The sequence below is a fragment of the Heterodontus francisci genome, chromosome 37 (genome assembly GCF_036365525.1).
Source record: "Heterodontus francisci isolate sHetFra1 chromosome 37, sHetFra1.hap1, whole genome shotgun sequence".
NCBI classification, from domain to species: Eukaryota; Metazoa; Chordata; class Chondrichthyes; order Heterodontiformes; family Heterodontidae; genus Heterodontus; species Heterodontus francisci.
Genome location: NC_090407.1, coordinates 37,597,853 through 37,619,313, shown reverse-complemented (window position 1 = coordinate 37,619,313; position 21,461 = coordinate 37,597,853). Strand labels below are relative to the sequence as shown.

Sequence of the window (21,461 nt, the reverse complement as noted above, 5' to 3'; positions counted from 1 at the left end):
TTGGCTGGAAAAACAGCACCTTGAACCAGTTTTCTACTGATGAAGGAGGCACCAAATTTCAGAATTACATGAAAATGGTATACAATACCAGAAAATATCAGAACTAAACATAAAATACCAATATAATAGCAGAAAAGATCCCATAATAATCAATAAGTTATTAATAAAGTGCCATAATTCTCATTAAAAGTTTTCGCAAACTATTCCCCTGGATAGAGCAGATAATTTCTGAATCTACATCACATGCAACTGATTCAATCCATTTCAATGCATCAGACATAACATAAGATTTAGAAAAACTCTCATGAAGAATTTGATCCACTAAGTTGACGTAGAAATATAAATGATTTATGTTGACCAGTGAATGTTTTCAAACATCCTTCCCCAATTGGGAAAAAAAACCAAAAGCTAAGTTCAAAAGCAACACTAGAGGAGCCCTGTCTTCACTGTGTGGTCAACAGGGCTGGGCTCTGGTTGAACCTCATGGCTGCACATCAGGAAAGGCCACTTGGCGCTGCAGCCAGGGCACGTGGACCCATTAACAGGGAGATCGCCATCCCCAGCAGAGGGGAGAATACTGCGGAAACGGTGAACATTCTGCAGCGGCAATCAGCGCCAGAAAATGCTGGAACTTTCTGCGAGCCAAAAAGAACGGCGCCAACTTCAGTGAGTCCCCAGAGTCAGAGAGGCCCGAGTCGGCCGGGGGTCAAGTCCCGGCTCTAAATATTATATTTCTGTTACAATGTTTGTACTGTTTTTTTTTAAATTGTTCACCCGGTTTCTGGCGCCGCGATTTAACACACGCTTACCAAGACGGCTCAGCGTTGCATTCCCCGCCACCAGCCGACGCATCTCCATAACCACCGGCACCAACAGTCAGCAATGCGCAGGCGCCAGCGCACCGCCAGGCCTTCTGGGAACTGTAGTCTTTGTGTGGCCGTGACGCATGCGCACTTTTAGGCTCTTTCAGGTGTCATGCTCTTACAGTAAAGAAGGATTTGCATTTCTATAGCGCCTTTCACGACCACCGGAGGTCTCAAAGTGCTTTCTAACCAATGAAGTACTTTTGAAGTAGGAAACATGGCAGACAATTTGTGTACAGCAAGCTCCCACAAAAAGCAACATGATAATGACCAGATAATCAGTTTTTGTGATGTTGCTTGAGAGATAAATATTGGGCAGTGCACCAGCAATAACTTCCCTGGTCTTCTTCAAAACAACACCATGGGATCTTTCACGTCTACCTGAGAGGGTTAACATCTCACCCAAGAGACAGCACCTACCAACAATGCGGTTCTCCCTCAGGCCTGCATTGGAGTGTCAACCTTGATCTTTCTGCTCCAGTCATGGGGCAGGACTTCAGCCCACAACCTTCTAATTCAGAGGTGAGAATACTACCAACTGAACCTCAGCTGACACTTTAAGAATCAAGTGGATGCTGCAGTGAGGGAATTGAATATCTTTCTGTATGTATGATTTAAGATGGGCTAAATGGCCTTCTTCTTCTGTAATTATTTTATGATCTAGTGATTATCTTCCAGGATCACCTTCCAAACCCCCGACCTCTACCAACTAGAAGGACAAGAGCAGCAAATACATGGGAACACCACCACCTGCAAGTTCCCCTCCAAGTCACACACCATCCTGACTTGGAACTATATCGCCGTTCCTTCACTGTCGCTGGGTCAAAATCCTGGAACTCCCTTCCTAACAGCACTGTGGGTATACCAACCCCAAATGGACTGCAGCGGTTCAAGAAGGCAGCTCACCACCACCCTCTCAAGGGCAATTAGGGATGGGCAATAAATGCTGGCCTCGCCAGCGTCGCCCAATTCTCATGAATGAATTATAAAAAAGGATCTCAGTGGGTTGTTTTGGGGATCAAATTGGCTTCAGATGAGACACAATGATGATGCAGATTGGAATCATAGCTATCCTCTGTCGTCAGAAAGGTCTGTATATGCGCTGCCAGATTTTGTATGTGTTCCTGCAGTATTCAACCATATGATATCTGGTTGCATTACACTTGTTTGCAGTTTGCTAATGTTATTGTAAGGGTTGGTACCCTGTAGTTACGTGCCTTTGCTCATGGTTTTGTGCCAGCAGTCGTGACAAACTAGAACACTGTCACAAGTAGGCAAAAAAAGTGCATAGGCATGGAGTTCCAAAGTAATGACGGTACTGGAGCTTAAAGGATTACATTATGGGGATGGGTTGCATTCCCTTGAGGTTTGATGATTGCGGGATGATTAATTGAGGTGTTCAAAGCCATAAAATGATTTGATATAGTAACTTCAGAGAACCTATTACCTGCGGTGGGATAATCTAGAACAGGAGGCCACAATCTTAAAATTAGAAATACAAACATGAAATGCTGGAAATATTCAGCATCTGAAACGTTAACTCTGCTTCTCTCTCCACAGATGCTGCCAGACCTGCTGTGTATTTCCAGCATTTCTTGTTTTTATTTCAGATTTCCAGCAGCTGCAGTATTTTGCTTTTATCTTAAAATTAGAGTTAGGCCATTCAGGAAGCACTTTTCAGCCAAAGGATCCTGGAAAACTGGAAATTTCTCCCTCCAATGGCTGTACATGCTGTGAGAATTGAAACTTTCAAGACTAAGATGGACAGATCATTAGGGAAAGGTATTAAGGATATAGCTCAAAGGCTGGTAAATGGTCTTGATGTACAGATCAGCCCTGATATAATTGAAAGGCAGAACAGGTTTGAGGATCTGAGACTTACTTCTGTTCCTATTCTTGCATTCATCTACTTGCATATTTCTGACTGCCACATTTGAAATTGAATGCACTCATTATAAAAGTTTTTAATCGCCCTGCGCACAGAGCTATCAAATTTGTAGAAATGTTAAAAGGGACTTTGGAAGGGCTGCAAATAAATCAATCCTATATATGAAGCAGGTGTCTACATAAATGAGAGAATGAAACAGGGCCTTTGGCGTGTCCAGTGATCCCATGTCTTTATTTAATAGTTGCTGTTATCTCCAACTAAGCATTCAACAACTTATCCTCCTCCAGTCTGCGTTTTCGAAAAGCTATCAGGCTCAAAGGTCACTGACCTGAAACGTTAACTTTGCTTCTCTCTCTCCACCTACGCTGCCACACCTGAGTATTTCCAGCACTTTTGGTTTTATTTCAGATTTCCAGCATCTGCAGTATTTTGCTTTTATAATCAGGCGTGGGGTGCGCATGCGCAGTTACGTTCCAGTGTAACAAAGCGACGGGTTGTAACATGGGGTCCAAATTCAAAGTGAGAAGTTTGAAGACTGATACGAAATATGGAATCGTAGCCCGCAATTTGGAAGAGCTAATGCAAAAAGGGTGTCAGAAATTGCAGGTGACATTTTAATCGATTGTGTAGCATACAAAAGGATATGATTAATTTCATGAAACCAAGTTTCAATGTCAGTGTCTGGTCTAAACAGGGACGGCCCGGAAACCTGTTCATTTCCATTCATGTTCAGTTACACATTCGAGAATCCGCCTTTCGTGGAGGGAGGTCGCTTACAAATCGCGGATGTTTCTGTTTTTTCTTAAAACCGAAATGAAAACGTTTACCATATCATTCAGGGCTTCCTGCATTTACAGTAGGGCTGGAGCCTGGTGCGAAGCGCTTTCCTTCCGCATAGATTATTGCAGTCTGAATCCAGAGTCAGAACCCACACGAAACCCAAGTGAAATTTCCAGGAGAGGGGGTGTGGAATGTCACGCAACTTTGGGAATCATTTTGGAGCCTTAACACCTGATTTATACTCCGCAGTTTAGCATCAGTGTATAGTCAAATCCCGGAGTTTAAACACTAAAATAAAAGCAAAATACTGCGGATGCTGGAAATCTGAAATAAAAACAAGAAATGCTGGAAATACTCAGCAGGTCTGGCAGCATCTGTGGAGAGAGAAGCAGAGTTAACGTTTCAGGTCCGTGACCCTTCTTCAGAACTGGCAAATATTAGAAATGTAAAAGGTTATAAGCAAGTAAAGCAGGGGTGGGGCAAGAGATAACAAAGGAGAAGGTGTAGATCGGACAAGGTCACAGAATAGCTGACCAGAAGGTCATGGAGCAAAGGCAAACAATATGTTCATAGTGTGTTAAAAGACAAAGCATTAGTACAGATAAGGTGTTTCAGAGCATGATGGCCCCCCCCCCCCCCATTTTACTTTTATTTTTAATTATTTTTTCTTTTTATATATTTTTTGTGTGTTTATTTTATTTTACTTCATCTTAGTTTGTTCAGTTTGCTTACCCACTTTTTTTCATGTTGGTACTTGCTGCTGTTCAATTTTCAGTCCGTTAACACCCTATCTGTACTAATGCTTTGTCTTTCAACACACCATTGTTTGCCTTTGCTCCATGACCTTCTGGTCAGCTGTTCTGTGACCTTGACCTATCTACACATTCTCCTTTGTTATCTCTTGCCCCACCCCCGCTTTACTTGCTTATAACCTTTCACATTTCTAATATTTGCCAGTTCTGAAGAAGGGTCACTGACCTGAAACGTTAACTCTGCTTCTCTCTCCACAGATGCTGCCAGACGTGCTGAGTATTTCCAACATTTCTTCTTTTTATCCCGTAGTTTAAATGCCGTTCATTGCATATTCGTGGTGTGTTTGCCCTTTTAATGGAGGCCTGCTGCCCTTAAATTTTAAATAATCTGATATTATAAAGCAACTATTTAGAGCATGAATACCTGACACGAAACCCGACGACATGTCGGGTTCGGGTCGTTCTTCCTGGTCCGGAGTTCAGGCTCGGGTCGGGTCAGGTCGGGTCGGACGCAGTGACAGCCAGGACATCAAGGCGGGAAACACTCCACACTAGTCTGCAGTGAGCGATTCCATCCAAGGTAGAGCACAACCTCTTCAATAAAGTTGATTATATTCCGGTGGTCGGGTCGGGTGCAGGAAGAATGAAAGGACTCGGGCCGGGTCGGGCTTGGGTCGAATATGGTTCTGTCGGGCTCAAGTCAGGTCTCATTTGCAGACCCGAGCAGGCCTTTACTATGTATTCAAAGTTTACAATTTCACAGTACCTTATCAGACTTCTTAAACTGCTTCACAAATTTAACAAGTTTTGAAATGCCGTGATGTTTAGGAAACAAAGCAGCCATTCTGTGAAAGCAATGGCCGGAATTTTACACTTGGTGGAAAGTCGGTGGCAAACCCGCCTCCGCCTGGCCTGGGAATTAGATCTGTATTTTACGGTCCCCAGGCCTTTAATTGGTCTGAGCAGCCGGCAATCAACCGCTGGCAGCTCTCTGTCCCAGCAGAGCCACCGGGAGCGTTGGCCACTGCTGGGACTGCAACCCAGCTGAAGATGGCTGGGAGCCCCGGAGACCAGGTAGGTTTTTGGGGCCGCGCCGGGGGGTAATTGGTCGGGCCCTGGTGAGGCAAGGGCAGTCGATTGGGGGGACGGGTGTGTTGGGCGTTGGGACATTGGGGCCAGCCCTTTGTCAGGCACAGGGTGCCTGATCAGGAGGGCCCCCACCAGGCCGTCAGAAAACCACCTGCTTTTAACAGGCGGCTTTTCTCGTGCCTGGGCCGCCCGCTAGCCACGGGTAAAATACCTGTGGTGGCAGGCAGTGGCCCTTAAGTGGCCATTAACTGGCCACTTTAAGGGCTTTGATTGGCCTGGGGTGGGCAGGTCATTCTCCACTGCCACCGCGCTGCGTAAAGTGGCTGCGGGAGTGGGTAAGGAAGGGGCCCCCCCCCCCCCCCCACTCGCTACCATCCTGCCTTTTTGGGAGAGGCATAAAATTCCAGCCAATGAAATAAATTGATGGTTAATCTAGTGTTTTGAAGGAGCAATGATGGCTCTTTAACCAGAAGGTAGGCAACAACAACTTGCATTTATATAATTGCATCTTTAACGTAGTAAAACATCCCAAAGCGCTTCACAGGCGCGTTATCGGGTATAACATGACACTGAGCCAGTCATGGACGAGTTGGACGAACAGCCAACAAAATCGGAACTCAGTATGCCGTTGATTCTCTAGCCAGTGGAAAAGCCCCTGGAAAGGACGGCATTACCCCTGAAATAATCAAGAGTGCCAAGCCTGCTATACTCTCAGCATTCCATGAACTGCTCTGCCTGTGCTGGGATGAGGGAGCAGTACTACAGGACATGCGCGATGCCAATATCATCACCCTCTATAAGAACAAGGGTGACTGCGGTCACTGCAACAACTATCGTGGAATCTCCCTGCTCAGCATTGTGGGGAAAATGTTTGCTCAAGTCATTTTAAACAGGCTCCAGAAGCTGGCTGAGCGTGTCTACCCTGAGGCACAGTGAGGCTTTCGAGCAGAGAGATCCACCATTGACATGCTGTTCTCCCTTTGCCAGCTACAGGAGAAATGCCACAAACAACAGGTGCCCCTCTACGTTGCTTTCATAGATCTCACCAAAGCCTTTGACCTCGTCAGCATACGTGGTCTCTTCAGAGTACTAACAAAGATCAGATGTCCACCAAAACTATTATGTATCATCACCTCATTCCATGACAATATGAAAGGCACAATTCAGCATAGCGGTGCCTCATCAGACCCCTTTCCCATCCTGAGTGGTGTGGAACAGGGCTGTGTTCTCGCACGTACACTGTTTGGGATTTTCTTCTCCCTGCAGCTCTCACATGCGTTCAAGTCTTCAGAAGAAAGGGATTTTCCTCCACAGAAGATCAGATGGCAGATTGTTCAACCTTGCCCGTCTAAGAGCGAAGACCAAAGTACAGAAAGTCCTCATCAGGGAACTCCTCTTTGCTGACGATGCTGCATTAACATCTCACACTGAAGAGTGTCTGCAGAGACTCATTGACAGGATTGCGGCTGCCTGCAACAAATTTGGCCTCACTATCAGCCTCAAGAAAACAAACATCATGGGACACGATGTCAGAAATGCTCCATCCATCAATATCGGTGACCACGCTCTGGAAGTGGTTCAAGAGTTCACCTACCTAGGCTCAACTATCACCATTAACCTATCTCTCGATGCAGAAATCAACAAGTGCATGGGAAAGGCGTCCGCTGCTATGTCCAGATTGGCCAAGAGAGTGTGGGAAAATGGCGCACTGACACAGAACACAAAAGTCCAAGTGTTTCAAGCCTGTGTCCTCAGTACCTTGCTCTACGGCAGCAAGGCCTGGGCAACGTATGTCAGCCAAGAGCGACGTCTCAACTCATTCCATCTTTGCTGCCTCCAGAGAATCCTTGGCATCAGGTGGCAGGACCGTATCTCCAACACAGAAGTCCTCGAGGAAGCCAACATCTCCAGTATATACACCCTACTGATCTAGCTGCGCTTGAGATGGCTTGGCCATGTGAGCCGCATGGAAGATGGCAGGATCCCCAAGGACACATTGTACAGCGAGCTCGTCACTGGTATCATACCCACCGGCTGTCCATGTCTCCGCTTTAAAGGCATCTGCAAACGCGACATGAAGTCCTGTGACATTGATCACAAGTCGTGGGAGTCAGTTGCCAGCGATCGCCAGAGCTGGCGGACAGCCTCAAAGGTGGGGCTAAAGAGTGGTGAGTCGAAGAGACTTAGCGGTTGGCAGGAAAAGAGACAGAAGCGCAAGCAGAGAGCCAACTTTGTAACAGCCCCGACAACCAATTTTATCTGCAGTGCCTGTGGAAGAGTCTGTCACTCTAGAATTGGCCTTTATAGCCACTTCAGGCGCTGCTCCACAAACCACTGACCACCTCCAGGCACTTACCCATTGTCTCTCGAGACAAGGAGGCCAAAGAAGAAGAAAGAGAAGAGTCACATAAGGAGATATTTAGGGCAGGTTACCAAAAGCTTGACTAAAAAGGTAAGTTTAAAGGGTGTCTTAAAGGGGAAGATAGAGGTAGAGCGGCCGAACGGTTTAGGGAGTGAGTTCCAGATTATTTAATCCACAAAAACAAAATAAAAATTTGAGAATTGGATCAATATTGGGATCACTGCTATTTTATCATTTTTATAAATGGCTTAGAAACTGGATCCAGTTCTTAAGTTTGCAGAAGACAACAAAATGGATAGAGTGGGGTAGATATGTATGGCGAACCAGTGTCGATAAATTCAGGTGAGTTGGATTTGTTGACCTAAAGTATATATTAAAAGATGATTTAAAAATCATACTTGACCACATCAAACTTTCAGGCTCAATTCTGTCCTTATCGATCATGCATTTCCAGTGCAGTTCACTGTGTAACAAATAACAGTAGAAACCCTGATGGTTAGCTGGAGGATACTGAGCTCAATCATAATTCTACACTGCCGTTTTTACAGAGATCAGTAAACTAAGCACAATCTAGAATCCCGATCTAGGACCTTGCCTCTGAGTCGGAAGGTTGTGAGTTTAAGTTCCATTCCAGAGACTTGAACACAAAATCTTGACAGACACTTCAGTGCCAGTACTGAGGGAGTGCTACACTGTTGGAGGTGCTATCTTTTGGATGAGACACTAAACTGAGGCCCCATCTGCCCTCTCAGGTGGATGTAAAAGATCCCATGGCACTATTTTGAAGAAGAGCAGGGGTGTTATCCCTAGTGTCCTGGCCAATATTTATTCCTCAATCAACATTGTCAAACAGATTATCTGGTCATTATCATATTGCTAATTGTGGGATCTTGCTGTGTGCAAATTAGTTGTGCTGTTTCTTATCTGACTACTGTGATTACACTTCAAATAGCACTCCATTGGTGTAAAGCGCTTTGGGACCCAAGATCGTGAAAATCAATATCTAATTGCAAGTCTTTCTTTAAATGTTAATATGGCTGCTTACTGCACCAAAAAGTGCACTTACCCACTGAGCCACTGTGGGGGAGTGGGGGCATTTGTCACTTTTAATGAGAACATTCTACCTGCACCTGAAACAGGCAGAAAGAGAGGAGGCCTTGAAACTGTGTAGAGGACAGCAGATTTTTTTTTCTTTCTTTTTTATTCATTCCTGGGATTTGGGCGTCACTGGCCAGGCCAGCATTTACTGCCCAACACTAATTGCCCTCGATTGCATTGCACAATTGCATTGTTGTTGCTGCTCTTGAATGCTAGAGATGTTTGATGTTGAGTGTAATTAAAACATAGTTTTGGAAGGACAGTGTGTATTCTTTCTTGTGTATCTAAGTTCCTGTCTTGTGGTCTGCCAGTTTAGCTCTCCAGTCTAAGCTGTGGTGAGGTTATTTGCAGTGTTAATTTGTGTACTTGATATAGATTCACATTATTGAATTTTGCTCTGTTGTTTTCCCTCAGTCTTGTAAAGTTGGCATGCTGCCTTTATTTTTAAGTTTGTCATGCCACACTGAGGTATATAGTCCATGCTTTGCTCAGTATCAGTCTCTATCTACATGCTGGCCATTTTAACAAGCTCTGAGAAAACATTAAACATGTGGTTTTACATGCTTCCCTTGTTCGTAAATGATTAAGGAGTAGAATTAAATATGTTTCATAGGTTATCATAATTAATGTAATTTATTATGATTTCCATGGCACATATATAATATTTATTGATTGTTTTGCAGTACTTGCAGAAACAATTTGAAGTTGAATACTGGGAGACGTACTGTGAATTGTTGGGGCCACGTGGTGAGGGGTTCAGGTGCTTCCCACTGTTCAACTCCCACCTGACCGCAGCAAGTTTCTTTTGTTATTAGGATTTAACCCCTTGGTGTTTTATTTCTCAAATAGACAGCAACAGATTTTTCTTGTAGGTTTAAAACAGAAACTCAGTTATTTATTGATTAATGCACCTTAACCTGAAATTGACGCAACCACATCCAGTCACGCAATCACTCACGCACACACACACACACACACACACACACACACAAAAGAGACAGATAAAGAGGGAAAATGGGTAAGCAATTATAAGTGGGGGGGTAGGTTTCGGCGGGGGCACGGTAAACCTGTTATTTTCTCTTGGAAGTCAAGTTAGCATTGGTTGCAGGTCTGAAGTGTTTGTAGATTTCTCTTTTGGTTGGAAGTTCAGTTCTAATTCACTGCTGTATAAAGTGTAGATGTAAAATTCTACAGCAGGGTGTGTCCCTTCCACTTTGCTGGAGACGAGCTTCTTGGATGCTGCTTTCTGGGTGTCTCGCTTTCTGTCTCTCTAGGCTGCCTTTTAAGATAAAGATGTATTACGTCTCATCTCTGGGTAGGAGATGCTTTGATCTCCCCCCCCCCCCCCACCCCCCCACCCCATGATGGTCACACAATGGCCCAGCAACTTCACACCTTCTTTGTTTCTGAAGAACCCATTAAATTCTGGAATATTTTAGAATATGTGTAGGATGGGTGCAATTGACACCTCTTAGTTTTGAAGATTTTCCTTTGTCTCTGTCAGACAGTTTGAATACATAAAGGCCAAGTTCTTTTCCTTCAGTGGCCATTTTTGGAGCACATTGTCCACTTTTTAAAAGAAAAGTCCTTTTTTAAAAAGATAAAGTCAGTTGTTATGACTCTTCAGATTTTGTCCATAATGTTTCATCGCCACACTTCTCGTGCTTGTGATAGAATGTAAAACTTACCAGTTTTAAGTTTGTGTATTCACCCACACAGTGAAGTAGTACTGTGTGTGAGTTTTGCCCAGAAAATAATTTGATAACATTTGCACATTATGTGGCCCTGGCCTATTTGTGGACATTGTGTAATGGGCCACAATACATGCTGAACAAAGTTCTTGATGTTTAGCTATTTGGGTTGGCCACTAACTTTAGTCAAGGACCACTTCCTGAGTAGTAACCTGTTGGAGTGACCTAGTAAAAGGCAACTGCATTGGCTCATTTTTTTCAAATAATCTTTTCTATAACTCTCTTTCACACTTTGTGTAAATTCAGCCCACATCATATATAGTGGCAGCCATGCAGAAGGCTGCAAATGCTGGGGAGGTTTCAGTTACCCACTGCCAAAGTTCATGCTTTACGTAAAATTGTAGGTTGCAGCCTGTACTTAATTTTCAAATAAAATCTGCACATCAACAAAAAAGAAAATCAAAAATCCAGCAATGAAGATTTGATCTGTCAGGAAATATTTGATTTTGAAGCTTTGTTATCATGGCAGGGGGTCAGTAAAGCTGCTTTATGAAAAGTTACGAGTATGTCCAGTCTATTCATGGAAGGGTCATTGACAAAGATGAACTGTAAACTCTCTAACTAAATATGGTGTGTATTATTTGGTTTGTATTGGAGAAACTGCTGTATGTGCAAATGTCATTGATTTACTTCTGAATTACAGCACAAATAATGCACTCAAGATGTAAAGCATTTCTACAACACAACTTCATAACAAGACAGATCCAATAATGCAGATTGTACCTGCATGGACTTTTCATTCTAGTTTCAGCTATGTAACAGTGTTTTAATAGTATAGCTGGGTAGAGATACATGTCTAACACTACTTCTGAAAACCCCTGTCCCACCTGCATCAGTGTCAATGTTCCCATTTCAGACACCAGCCATTCTTCTGTAACCTGTGCAAAGTGATTAGATTAGATTAGAGATACAGCACTGACACAGGCCCTTCGGCCCACCGAGTTTGTGCCGAACATCAACCACCCATTTATACTAATCCTACACTAATCCCATATTCCTACCAAACATCCCCACCTGTCCCTATATTTCCCTACCGCCTACCTATACTAGTGACAATTTTATAATGGCCAATTTACCTATCAACCTGCAAGTCTTTTGGCTTGTGGGAGGAAACCGGAGCACCCGGAGAAAACCCACGCAGACACAGGGAGAACTTGCAAACTCCACACAGGCAGTACCTGGAATCGAACCCGGGTCCCTGGAGCTGTGAGGCTGCGGTGCTAACCACTGCGCCGCCCCTGTTAGGGTGGTGGTGATTTGTGCCAAATCATGTTTGCATTCACTGGAAACTAGGCTCAGTCTCCCCAGACAAAAGTTATTTACAGTAGAAGAGAAAGGAGACAGTTATGCCACTGTATAGGCTAGATTTAATCCCAAGTCTCTGAGGTGAAAGGACCACCAAATTATTCTTTGAAAAGAAAATGTTGTTTCAATAATAACACACGTCTCCGGTACAAAATGATGATAGTGTTTATTGCACTTGATGGTAACTGCTTATTTTATCTTGGATAGCTGCCACGTAAAAAGTGTCGTGTGTGTTTATTTAAAAGTGGGACAGAAGTTGATGCTGAGAATTTCTCGCATTTGGAAGATAACTGTGAGCTCATCATTCTGCAGCGGGGACAACAGTGGAATGGAGGTAAATGCAAACTCTGATCTTGACTGGGGCAGGTTTTGTGAGTAAAGGAAATGAGTTTCATTCGGGAAACCCAGAAGTCCTGGGTTTTTCTTCAAGTGGGTTCCCCACCCGGAGGCTCGTCTGATTGACAGGTTTGACACCCTGTTATGCGGAGAACGCCCCAGAGGAGACCGCAGCTGGGAGCCTGCTACTGGGTTGGTGGGGATGGGGTGGGCAGCCACTGATCCTTGAGGAGTGGGAGAAAGGCGATTCGCCAATCCTGGTGCGGGGAGTGGTGTTCGATGGCAGGCAGAGAAGAAGGTAGGCTTGGTGGGCTGGGGGGAAGCACTCCTGCTGTTCTTGACCCACAAGCAGTACTGTAAAAGGCACCTACTTTTTTCATGAAGCAATCTTTGCCTCTTTTTAGCTGCCAAGTTTCCCTCAGGAAATTCAGATGGCCAGAGGTAAACCTGTAAAACATATTAAATATGAGATATGTAGCCTCATCATGATATTTAAATGGCCAACGCGACTCCTGGGAGTGAGCTGGTTGCCCTTCCCAACCACCACCTGTCCCCTGTCCCAGTTCATTAAAACTGAAAGTGGGCGGGTTGGAGTCGGGTTTGAGATTTAAACATTTTTACATTCTATCCAACCTCCAAAGTGCCTTTTACCTGAAAGTCTTTTACAACTGCTTTCATAAAGTCATTACGGCACAGAAGGAGGCCATTCAGCCCATCGAGTCCATGCCGGTCTCTCTAGAGCAATCCAATCAAACCCATTCCCCCGCTCTTAACACCGTAGTCCTTCAAGCGCCCATCCAATATTCTTTTGAACTCATTGATCGTCTCTGTTTCTACCACCCTCGTAGCCAGCAAGTTCCAGGTCATTACCACTCGCAGCGCAAAAAAAAGTTGTTCTTCATATCCCCCGTGTATCTGTTGCCCAAAACCTTAAATCTGTGCCCCCTAGACCTTGTACCAACAGCTAATGGGAACAGCTTTCTGGGAGATCTGTGATAAATCTACACTATTAGTTGGTTGCACACACTGACATCAGTCCTCATCCCTGGATTTAGGTAGCATACTAGAACAACAACACTTAGTGTTGCCAATGGCTGCGTTTGCTGACAACGCCACCAATAGGTGGCGCTGCAATGGCACATGCGCAAATGTAGCCTGTGCCACTAAAACGTCACAGACTGCGACGTCAGGCAGCTGCCAGGATTCAAGATGGCACTACTCAAATAATCACACGATGGCAACCTAAACACATGGCAGCACACAATGGCTGGAGGGGAGCGAGCGAGTGGGCCGGGGAGGGGAGGGAACGAGAGGGCGGGCGTGCAGTGAATGAGCGGGTGGGTGGGTGAGCCAGCGGTCGAGGGTGTGCCAAGCGGGCGGTGAGCGAGCAGGCGGGGGGGCTGTGAGCGAGCGGGCGGGGGGGCGGGGTTCGGGAGTGGGTGGCGGGGGGAAGGAGAGCGCTCCCGCCACCAGCAAGGTCTTCGGCCACGCTCTCCCCGCACCCGCTCCCAGACCCCCTCTCCCCCCACCGCTGCTCTCTCCGGCCCGGATCCCCTGCACCATCTGCCCGCATTATGCGATGGCGTCATCTGCGCATGCACCAACCAGTCCTAGCACTGTGGAACGCAGCGCATACGCAAAGGGTAGGAACCTATCCTGCATGTGCGCCGATTGGCGCAGTCAGAAGATGTAAACTGCCGGCTGTGTTGTCAGTAATCACTTTGGTTGCCAAATGGGAGCAATTGACTTGGCTGGGTGGTACTTTGTGTGTCTAGGCACCATGCTAGACTGTATGAAGCACAGTTTGCAGCACTGAAAGTTTGTTGATGAGATATTCTATTGCATAACAAACAGTGAGATCTGATTGTTGTTTATAATTATTGAAGGTTATTATTCCAATTCAGCCTGGTTTTAAGATTGGTAACTCATCTCCATCCAATTTACAGAGGGTTGCTACTATTTAAATAAAGTATTGCATGGACTGGATACAAATGAAGAATTCATTACAATTGCAAGACAAATATTATCTGATGAACTATCACCTAAGAAAAGGACGCTGCTGCAGAAACTTATTGAAAGTTCTGCTGAAAATATTACAGCAGAAAAGCGTCAGGATGACCAGGAATGGTTTAAAGGTGATGTGTCATCATAAGTAGACAGTAATATAAGACTGAAAAAAGTGACTTTGGTTATTCAGTAACACCACACAAGATGTACATGTGGTCGAGTTGTGCCCAAATGAAATGAGAAATTGCCATTCACCCCATTGATTGCACTCCTTTCACAGGCCATGCCCAATTTTCCCAATCATGGATGTGACTTCACATATTTAACATTTTCCCTTCCCCTTACCCACAATTTTCTTCCTTCCTTTCCTAGAGATGCTAACTTTTACTTTTGTATAGTTCAGTGGATACCAGCAGCCCTCCAGTACATTTCCCAAGTACTTATTGTTTGTCTCTAATTCTAGAGAGTAAATGTTGGCAGGCTCTTTGACTGGGCATTACCCTTAACGCTGCACTCAATGTCTAGACATAATAACTTTTCATTGATGAGAATTTGAAACCTGATTCATTTTCCCTAACCCAGATGTGCTAAACCACTTGGAGAAGCCAATACTCCCTGAGGCTGAGGACCTTGGCAGTCTTCATGTCAAATTCTATCTCTATCACAGAGTCTACCGCCACATTGCATTTAAAGTGCTTGGCATTATTCACATTTGCTGCAGTGGGATTTAGGCAAACTTTCTCCGAGACAACCCAGCATTTTATTTTGCTCTTTTTGTAAGGGTGGAGTGTTAGTGTAAAGGGAAAAAGAATCTTGGCAAAGCTGCATCAGATTTATTGTAGAATCTGTACTTCACATAATCAAGGGGGCACAAAGTAACTAACTACAGGCCAACAATATATGTGCTTCAAGGCGGCCCAGACTTTTCAGAAATAGGCTGTTCAATTCCTTTGTGTCTTTATGATTCAGTTAGTATAAAACTGTTGTCACAAATTGCAAGTACTAACTATAGGATGTTAATTTGCAGGTCTGGACTCGCATTTTCAGACCAAATCTGCTTACATGAGATCCAGCTGTAAAAGAAGAATGAGAAATTACCTCTCGGAGGTATGAAATTGGAACAGTTTAAATTCTTTAATACGAAATTGTCTGCATGAACTGCTGCTTTGCCCGATATGTTCTTTCTACGTTATTGCCATATTAACATGCTAGTTATTGTTGAAGGCGTTTCCAAAGAAGAATGTAATGTTATGATATGAAGGATGACCTTGTGACATTCACCCAGCGTGCATGCCACACGACCAATTGACAGAGTGCCACATTTTGGAGCAACTGACTTGGGAGGCTGCACTACAGACATGCGCAGGTTCATTTAAAAAGGAAAATTATTTAAAACCAATCCCACGCTGAACGTGCATGTGTGCTAGGCTGGGACAGAAGAAGGGCAGGAACATTGGTCCCACAGTGCATTTGTATTGCTATATTACAAATTTGCACCTCGAGAACTGCTATTAGTCAATTAGGAGGCTGTTTCCATCATATTGTAATGACAAGAATTGTAAATGTGATAATTTCAAAAACCTACCCACTTCCATCTTTACAGCTGCTCCCAGAATGTGTGTATACTAATAGCGGTGATGCTCAGTTTGGGTTCCAACAAGGCCACTCAGCTCCTGACCTCATTACACCCTTGGTTCAAACATGGACAAAAGAGCTGAACTCGAGGTGAGGTGAGAGTGAATGCCCTTGACACCAAGGCAGCATTTGACCGAGTATGGCATCAAGGAGCCCTAGCAAAACTGGAGTCACTGGGAATCAGGGGGAAAACTCTCTGCTGGTTGGAGTCATACCTAGCACAAAGGAAGATGGTTGTGGTTGTTGGAGGTCAATCATCTGAGCTCCAGGACATCATTGCAGGAGATCTTCAGGGTAGTGTCCTAGACCCAACCATTTTCAGCTGCTTCATCAATGACCTTCCTTCAATCATAAGGTCAGAAGTGGGGATGTTCGCTGATGATTGCACAATGTTCAGCACCAATTGCGACTTCTCAAATACTGAAGCAGTCCGTGTAGAAATGCAGCAAGACCTGGACAATATCCAGGCTTGGGCTGATAAGTGACAAGTAACATTTGCGCCGCACAAGTGCCAGGCAATGACCATCTCCAACAAGAGAGAATCTAACCATCTCCCCTTGACATTCAATGGCATTACCATCGCTGAATCCCCCACTATTAACATCCTAGGGGCTACCATTGACCAGAAACTGAACTGGAGTAGCCATATAAATACCGTGGCTGCAAGAGCAAGTCAGAGGCTAGGAATCCTGCAGCGAGTAACTCACCTCCTGACTCCCCAAAGCCTGTCCACCATCTACAAGGCACTAGTCAGGAGTGTGATGGAATACTCTCCACTTGCCTGGATGAGTGCAGCTCTAACAACACTCAAGAAGCTCGACACCATCCAGGACAAAGCAGCCTACTTGATTGGCACACCATCCACAAACATTCATTCCCTCCACCACCGACGCACAGTGGCAGCAGTGTGTACCATCTACAAGATGCACTGCAGCAACACACCAGGGCTCCTTAAACAGCACCTTCCAAACCCGCGACCTCTATCAACTAGAGGGACAAGGGCAGCAAATGCATTGGAACATCACCACCTACAAGTTCCCGTCCAAGTCACGCACCATCCTGACTTGGAACTATATCGCCATTCCTTTACTATCGCTGGGTCAAAATCCTGGAACTCCCTTCCTAACAGCACTGTGGGTGTACCTACCCCAAATGGACTGCAGCAGTTCAAGAAGGCAGCTCACCACCACCTTCTCAAGGGCAATCAGGGATGGGCAATAAATGCTGGCCTAGCCAGTGACACCCAGATCCCATGAATGAATAAAGTTCTCAAGGTGCAAGTTTGAGAATTCAATCAGTAGAATGCTCTTGATTTTTAAAGGTATGCCAACATATTTTTTTCCATCAACAGGTTAAGAAGCATGCTGACAAACTTGAAAGAAAAACGAAGGAAAAGTACTGTGCATTTGTAACAAGAATAGAGAGGCAGCTTCAACAAAATCACTTCAATGAATGTTACTTTGACAGAACAGCAAATGACGAGAGTCGGCTCTGCACTGACAGAGGATGGTTTACTTGCCAGGTGAGTATTGGTTGACAATCGAATGACCTACAAGCCGTAAGTAAACGCCTTATCCTAGAATATGGGATTTTTCTTGTGTCATATCGAGATCTGTTGTAGATTGATTGATAGAGATTAATCAGTATTAATCAACGACTCCATTATCATGACAAAGACAAAATACTGTGGATGTTGGAAATACTCAAGCCAGGCAGCATCTGTGGAGAGAGAAACCGTGTTAATGTTTCAGGTCAATAACCTTTCATCAGAACTTCTAAAAATAAAAAAAGTAATAGATTTTAAGTCGATGAAATGAGGTGGAAAAAGAACAAGAGGGAAGGTCTATGATATGGTGGAAGACGGGAGACATTAAATGACGCAGAGCCAAAGGGAGTGGTAATGGGACAAGTAAAGAAACAAAAGATGTGTCTTGAGGAAGTGTGAATGGCAGAATGATGAACAGTTGCCGTTCAAAAGGAAAAGCAAGATTAAGACTGAAACATGCAAAGAAAAGGAAACAAAATGGAGGCAGAGATTACAGTCTGAAATTGTGGAACTCAATGTTGAGTCTGGAAAGCTGTAAAGTGCCTAATCGAAAGAGGAGGTACTGTTCCTCAAGCGTTGAGCGTCACTGGAACACTGCAGTTGACCAAGGACAGAGAGATCAGCATGAGAGTGAGGTGGAGTATGCTGAGTGTTTCCAGCATTTTCTGTGTTTACTCCATTATCCTTGTGTTACGACCAGGTGAGAAAGGTGTCTAGGGATCACTCTCAGCCTTCACCTGGTCTTAGCTGTTTTTAGCTCCCCCTTGGTGAATCCTTGTTCACTGCTTTCCAATTATAAGGCAAATTAACCAGCACAAACAGGCTTTCTTAGGTTTAAAGAAGAAAAGTGGAAATTTATTAAACTTAAACTCTAATTTGGTTAATGCCTACGGATACACGCCGCGCCCCACGCTAGCATGCATACGCGATACACACATGCAAATAGAGACAGAAAAGAGGAAAAGAAAAATAAAGTGGACAGGTTTGAGGCAATATCTGAAGAGTTGTTGTTACGGTTCTTCAAACGCATAATAGAGTCCTTGACTGTAAGTCTTGCTTTTCGATGGGGCCCAGTATTCTTCTTAAATCTTGTTCAGTGTAGGAGACTTTTCTCTCTCGGGGTTCATGTGAATTCAGAGGCTTCTGAGAAAGAGATGGGAGCAGACAGGAGAGAGATCTTCTCAGTCCAGGAGCAAACAGCTTTCTCCCCAAACTGTACAAAGTCAAAAAGCTCAGGTGGCCAGCAGGTTAGTCATGTGACTAGATGGTTTGACCATGTCCGTTTGTGTATTCGGCCATCTTAGCAGTCAACCTGGAATGCAAGCTCCCCCACCGTCAACGTCTGGTGATCAAAAATCCATTGTGGGTTGAATGTCAGGGAATGGCTGCTTTGTCCTTCCAAACACTCTGTTAATATGCAAATGTCTTTTCCAGCCATGGCCGATCTGTTTAACAAGTCATCTTCACTCCAGTAACATCAATGTTCATGATAAAATTAATGTGCCTCATTCTTGGCAGGTGGGGGCTTAGCATGACACTTGTAATAAGTGACAATCAGGATGGTAGTTGGTGAACTAGATTGACCTTGGTCTTCTTTTCACCGAGCAGTTCCTATGTTCTTATGGATGGGTGGCAGGGAGTTTCAGCCAGTAATTCAATTTCGGGGATTCAGATGACTCACTAGATTGAACTTCACTCCTGCTACATGTTGTCAACTCAATCCTTTGATTGGATAATGGCTTTGTAGTTCAGTCTCCAGTCCTCTTTCTGTCTATTGTTCAGTTTTGAAAATTGACATGTTTGTTGACAACACAACCACTAGGTGGCACACTACTGGCACATAAGCAGATGCAGCCTCATCAACTGAAACATCAGTGTCTGCGGCGTGTCGGACAGCTGTCAGTAATAAAGATGGCGCTGCTCAATTTGACACAAAAAAACTAATTACACCCAACCCCCCCCCCCCCCCCCCCAATTGCCACATTCAGTTCCCCGTTCAATCACAGTTTCTTTTCCCTGCTCCCTCCTCCGCTGTCTGCTCGCTGTTCCCAAATATTCGCCGCCCCCCCCCCACTCGCCCTTCCCTCTTGCTGCTCCCCCCACCTTGCCACTCCATGCCCCCTTCCCCCGCCAGTGGCCACTCAATCTCCCACTGCCCCTTGTGGCTGCTCGTCACTGCTACCTGCTGATTGCCAGCTCAGTGCATGGTGACGTCAGCGTGCATGCACGGATTCATGCTGGCAAGTGTTCAGACACATTGATGACATTGACGATTGCTCTGCACATACTCTGCGTTGTCAGGAGATTGTCTTTTAAAAATATCACTTGCTGTGTTTGTCATATCTGCCTTTCTCTGTTTCTCTGCATGTTTCTGTGCCAGAAACAAGACGTTCAAATCTAGCCTACAGCCTGCGAGATAGCAAAACACTTATCGCACGGATCAATTACAGTTTTTAAAGATTAAACATATGTGAAAAAATACCAGTAAAATAAATTCAATACTCTTACAAAACTGTAATATAATGCTATGCATTCATTATGATTTTGAGCAAACATTAGCCTTTAGTTTACCCATCTCTCTTTTTGATTTTGTGAGGAGTTTAAAGGTAATATATTTTTCAATTGATCACATTAATGTACCTAAACTAACCTGATGATTAGCTCGAGAGAAATAGCAGCTTTGAATTTCCTCGATGTCAGTTTTGCTGTTGTTGTGCTAAAAAAATTACACCTGTTACCAGCAGAGGGAGCTACACCCAAGTTTCCTGGGGTATGCTAATCTAAATATTCATGATGGAACTCTGGTGTAACATTGGGGCAGCAGTAGGTTATTCAGCCCCTCATACCTGTTGACCATTCAGTTAAATCAAGGCTAATCTGTATCTCAACTCCATTTACCTCCCTTTGCTCCATATCCCTTCACCTAACAAAAATCTGTTGTCTTACATCTTGGAAATTAAATTTCTACCAGCCTTTGGGAGAGAGAGTTCCAGATTTCCACTAACCTTTGTGCAAAAAAGTGCTTCCTGGTTTCAGTTATAAGTGACCTAGGTCTGAATTTTAAGGTTATGCCCCCTTGTTCTGAATTTCCCCACCAGAGGAAATTGTTTTATATTGACCTACTCTATTGAATCACTTCTTAATTTTAGAACACCTCAGTTGGTTCACTCTTCAAACTTCCAAACTCAAGAGAATATTACCCAAGTTTCAGCAACTAGTCCTCATAATTTAACCATTTAAGCCCTGGCATCATTTTGGCAGATCTACACTCTCCCCCACTCTAAAGCCATTATACCTTTCCTGAGGTTCATTATTATAAAATAAAGAGGAAATTAAAACAATTACTGGGACTGGAGAATAAGATAAAAAAATATATACTGCAACCAAAGGGGCTTTATATAGAAACACAGGAAGGTAGAAACATTTATCCCTCGAGTATGTATCACTGTTCAATTAGATCAAAGCTGACCTGTATCTTAACTCCATCTAGTCTCCATCACATCTTCTAATCCCACTTCCTAAAGCAACAGACTGTTACTCATCCACAGGAGATCTAAATGACAGGAGTTTACAGTACTGTGAAGTTAGTGACAATTCTTTGCACCAAGAAAAGCATGAGGTATTTATCATTCACTGCAACATATGGCATTTCAATGCCCAGTTTAATCTGTTCTGTATAGTTACTTCAAACTTTCAACCAATTCCCATATCAATTTCAGCTCTTCTTCATACACTTGCTCACTCATTGATCAATCTAGGAGAGCACCATCCTCTCCTAAAGTTATCTCTGGATTGCAGCCTATCCTCTGTACACATTGATTAATTATTCCTGAACTGATAATTGATGTGTGCTTTAAAGTGTTACTGCGTAACCATTTTGCAACACGTATAAAAAGGTTATCTAGTCACTTTGTATTACAATTTACACATTTAAAGTTTTAGTATGCTAAAAATAAGATTATACTTCTTTATAACCTCTTCAGTTGAACCAAAATAATTAGCACGCAGTTCCAAGGAAAAAGGCATAATATTAAGAGCTACTTAATGCT

At 44.0% G+C, this 21,461-nt stretch overlaps 2 protein-coding genes across 9 annotated transcripts in view; one reads left to right on the top strand and one right to left on the bottom strand.

Annotated features, from left to right (window-relative positions):
* Positions 1–901, bottom strand: part of cep104 (centrosomal protein 104) — a 376,777-nt gene extending 375,876 nt beyond the window's left edge. For all 4 annotated transcript variants that reach the window (XM_068017520.1, XM_068017519.1, XM_068017521.1 and 1 more), the window contains exon 1: positions 810–901. The gene's annotated coding sequence lies outside the window, so the exon portion shown is untranslated. The remainder of the gene's footprint in view (positions 1–809) is intronic.
* dffb (DNA fragmentation factor, beta polypeptide (caspase-activated DNase)) overlaps positions 462–21,461 on the top strand; it is a 34,490-nt gene continuing 13,490 nt past the window's right edge. For 3 of the 5 annotated variants that reach the window (XR_010969657.1, XM_068017527.1, XM_068017524.1), the window contains exons 1-5: positions 462–666; positions 12,096–12,222; positions 14,171–14,359; positions 15,259–15,338; positions 17,218–17,388. Coding sequence is in view for 4 of the 5 variants with exons in the window: in XM_068017527.1 (XP_067873628.1) it covers positions 484–666; positions 12,096–12,222; positions 14,171–14,359; positions 15,259–15,338; positions 17,218–17,388 (750 nt within the window). In the remaining variant the exon portion in view is untranslated. Of the gene's footprint in view, positions 667–3,229; positions 3,358–12,095; positions 12,223–14,170; positions 14,360–15,258; positions 15,339–17,217; positions 17,389–21,461 lie in introns of those variants that run through there. The other 2 variants (XM_068017526.1, XM_068017525.1) reach the window with 2 other exon arrangements.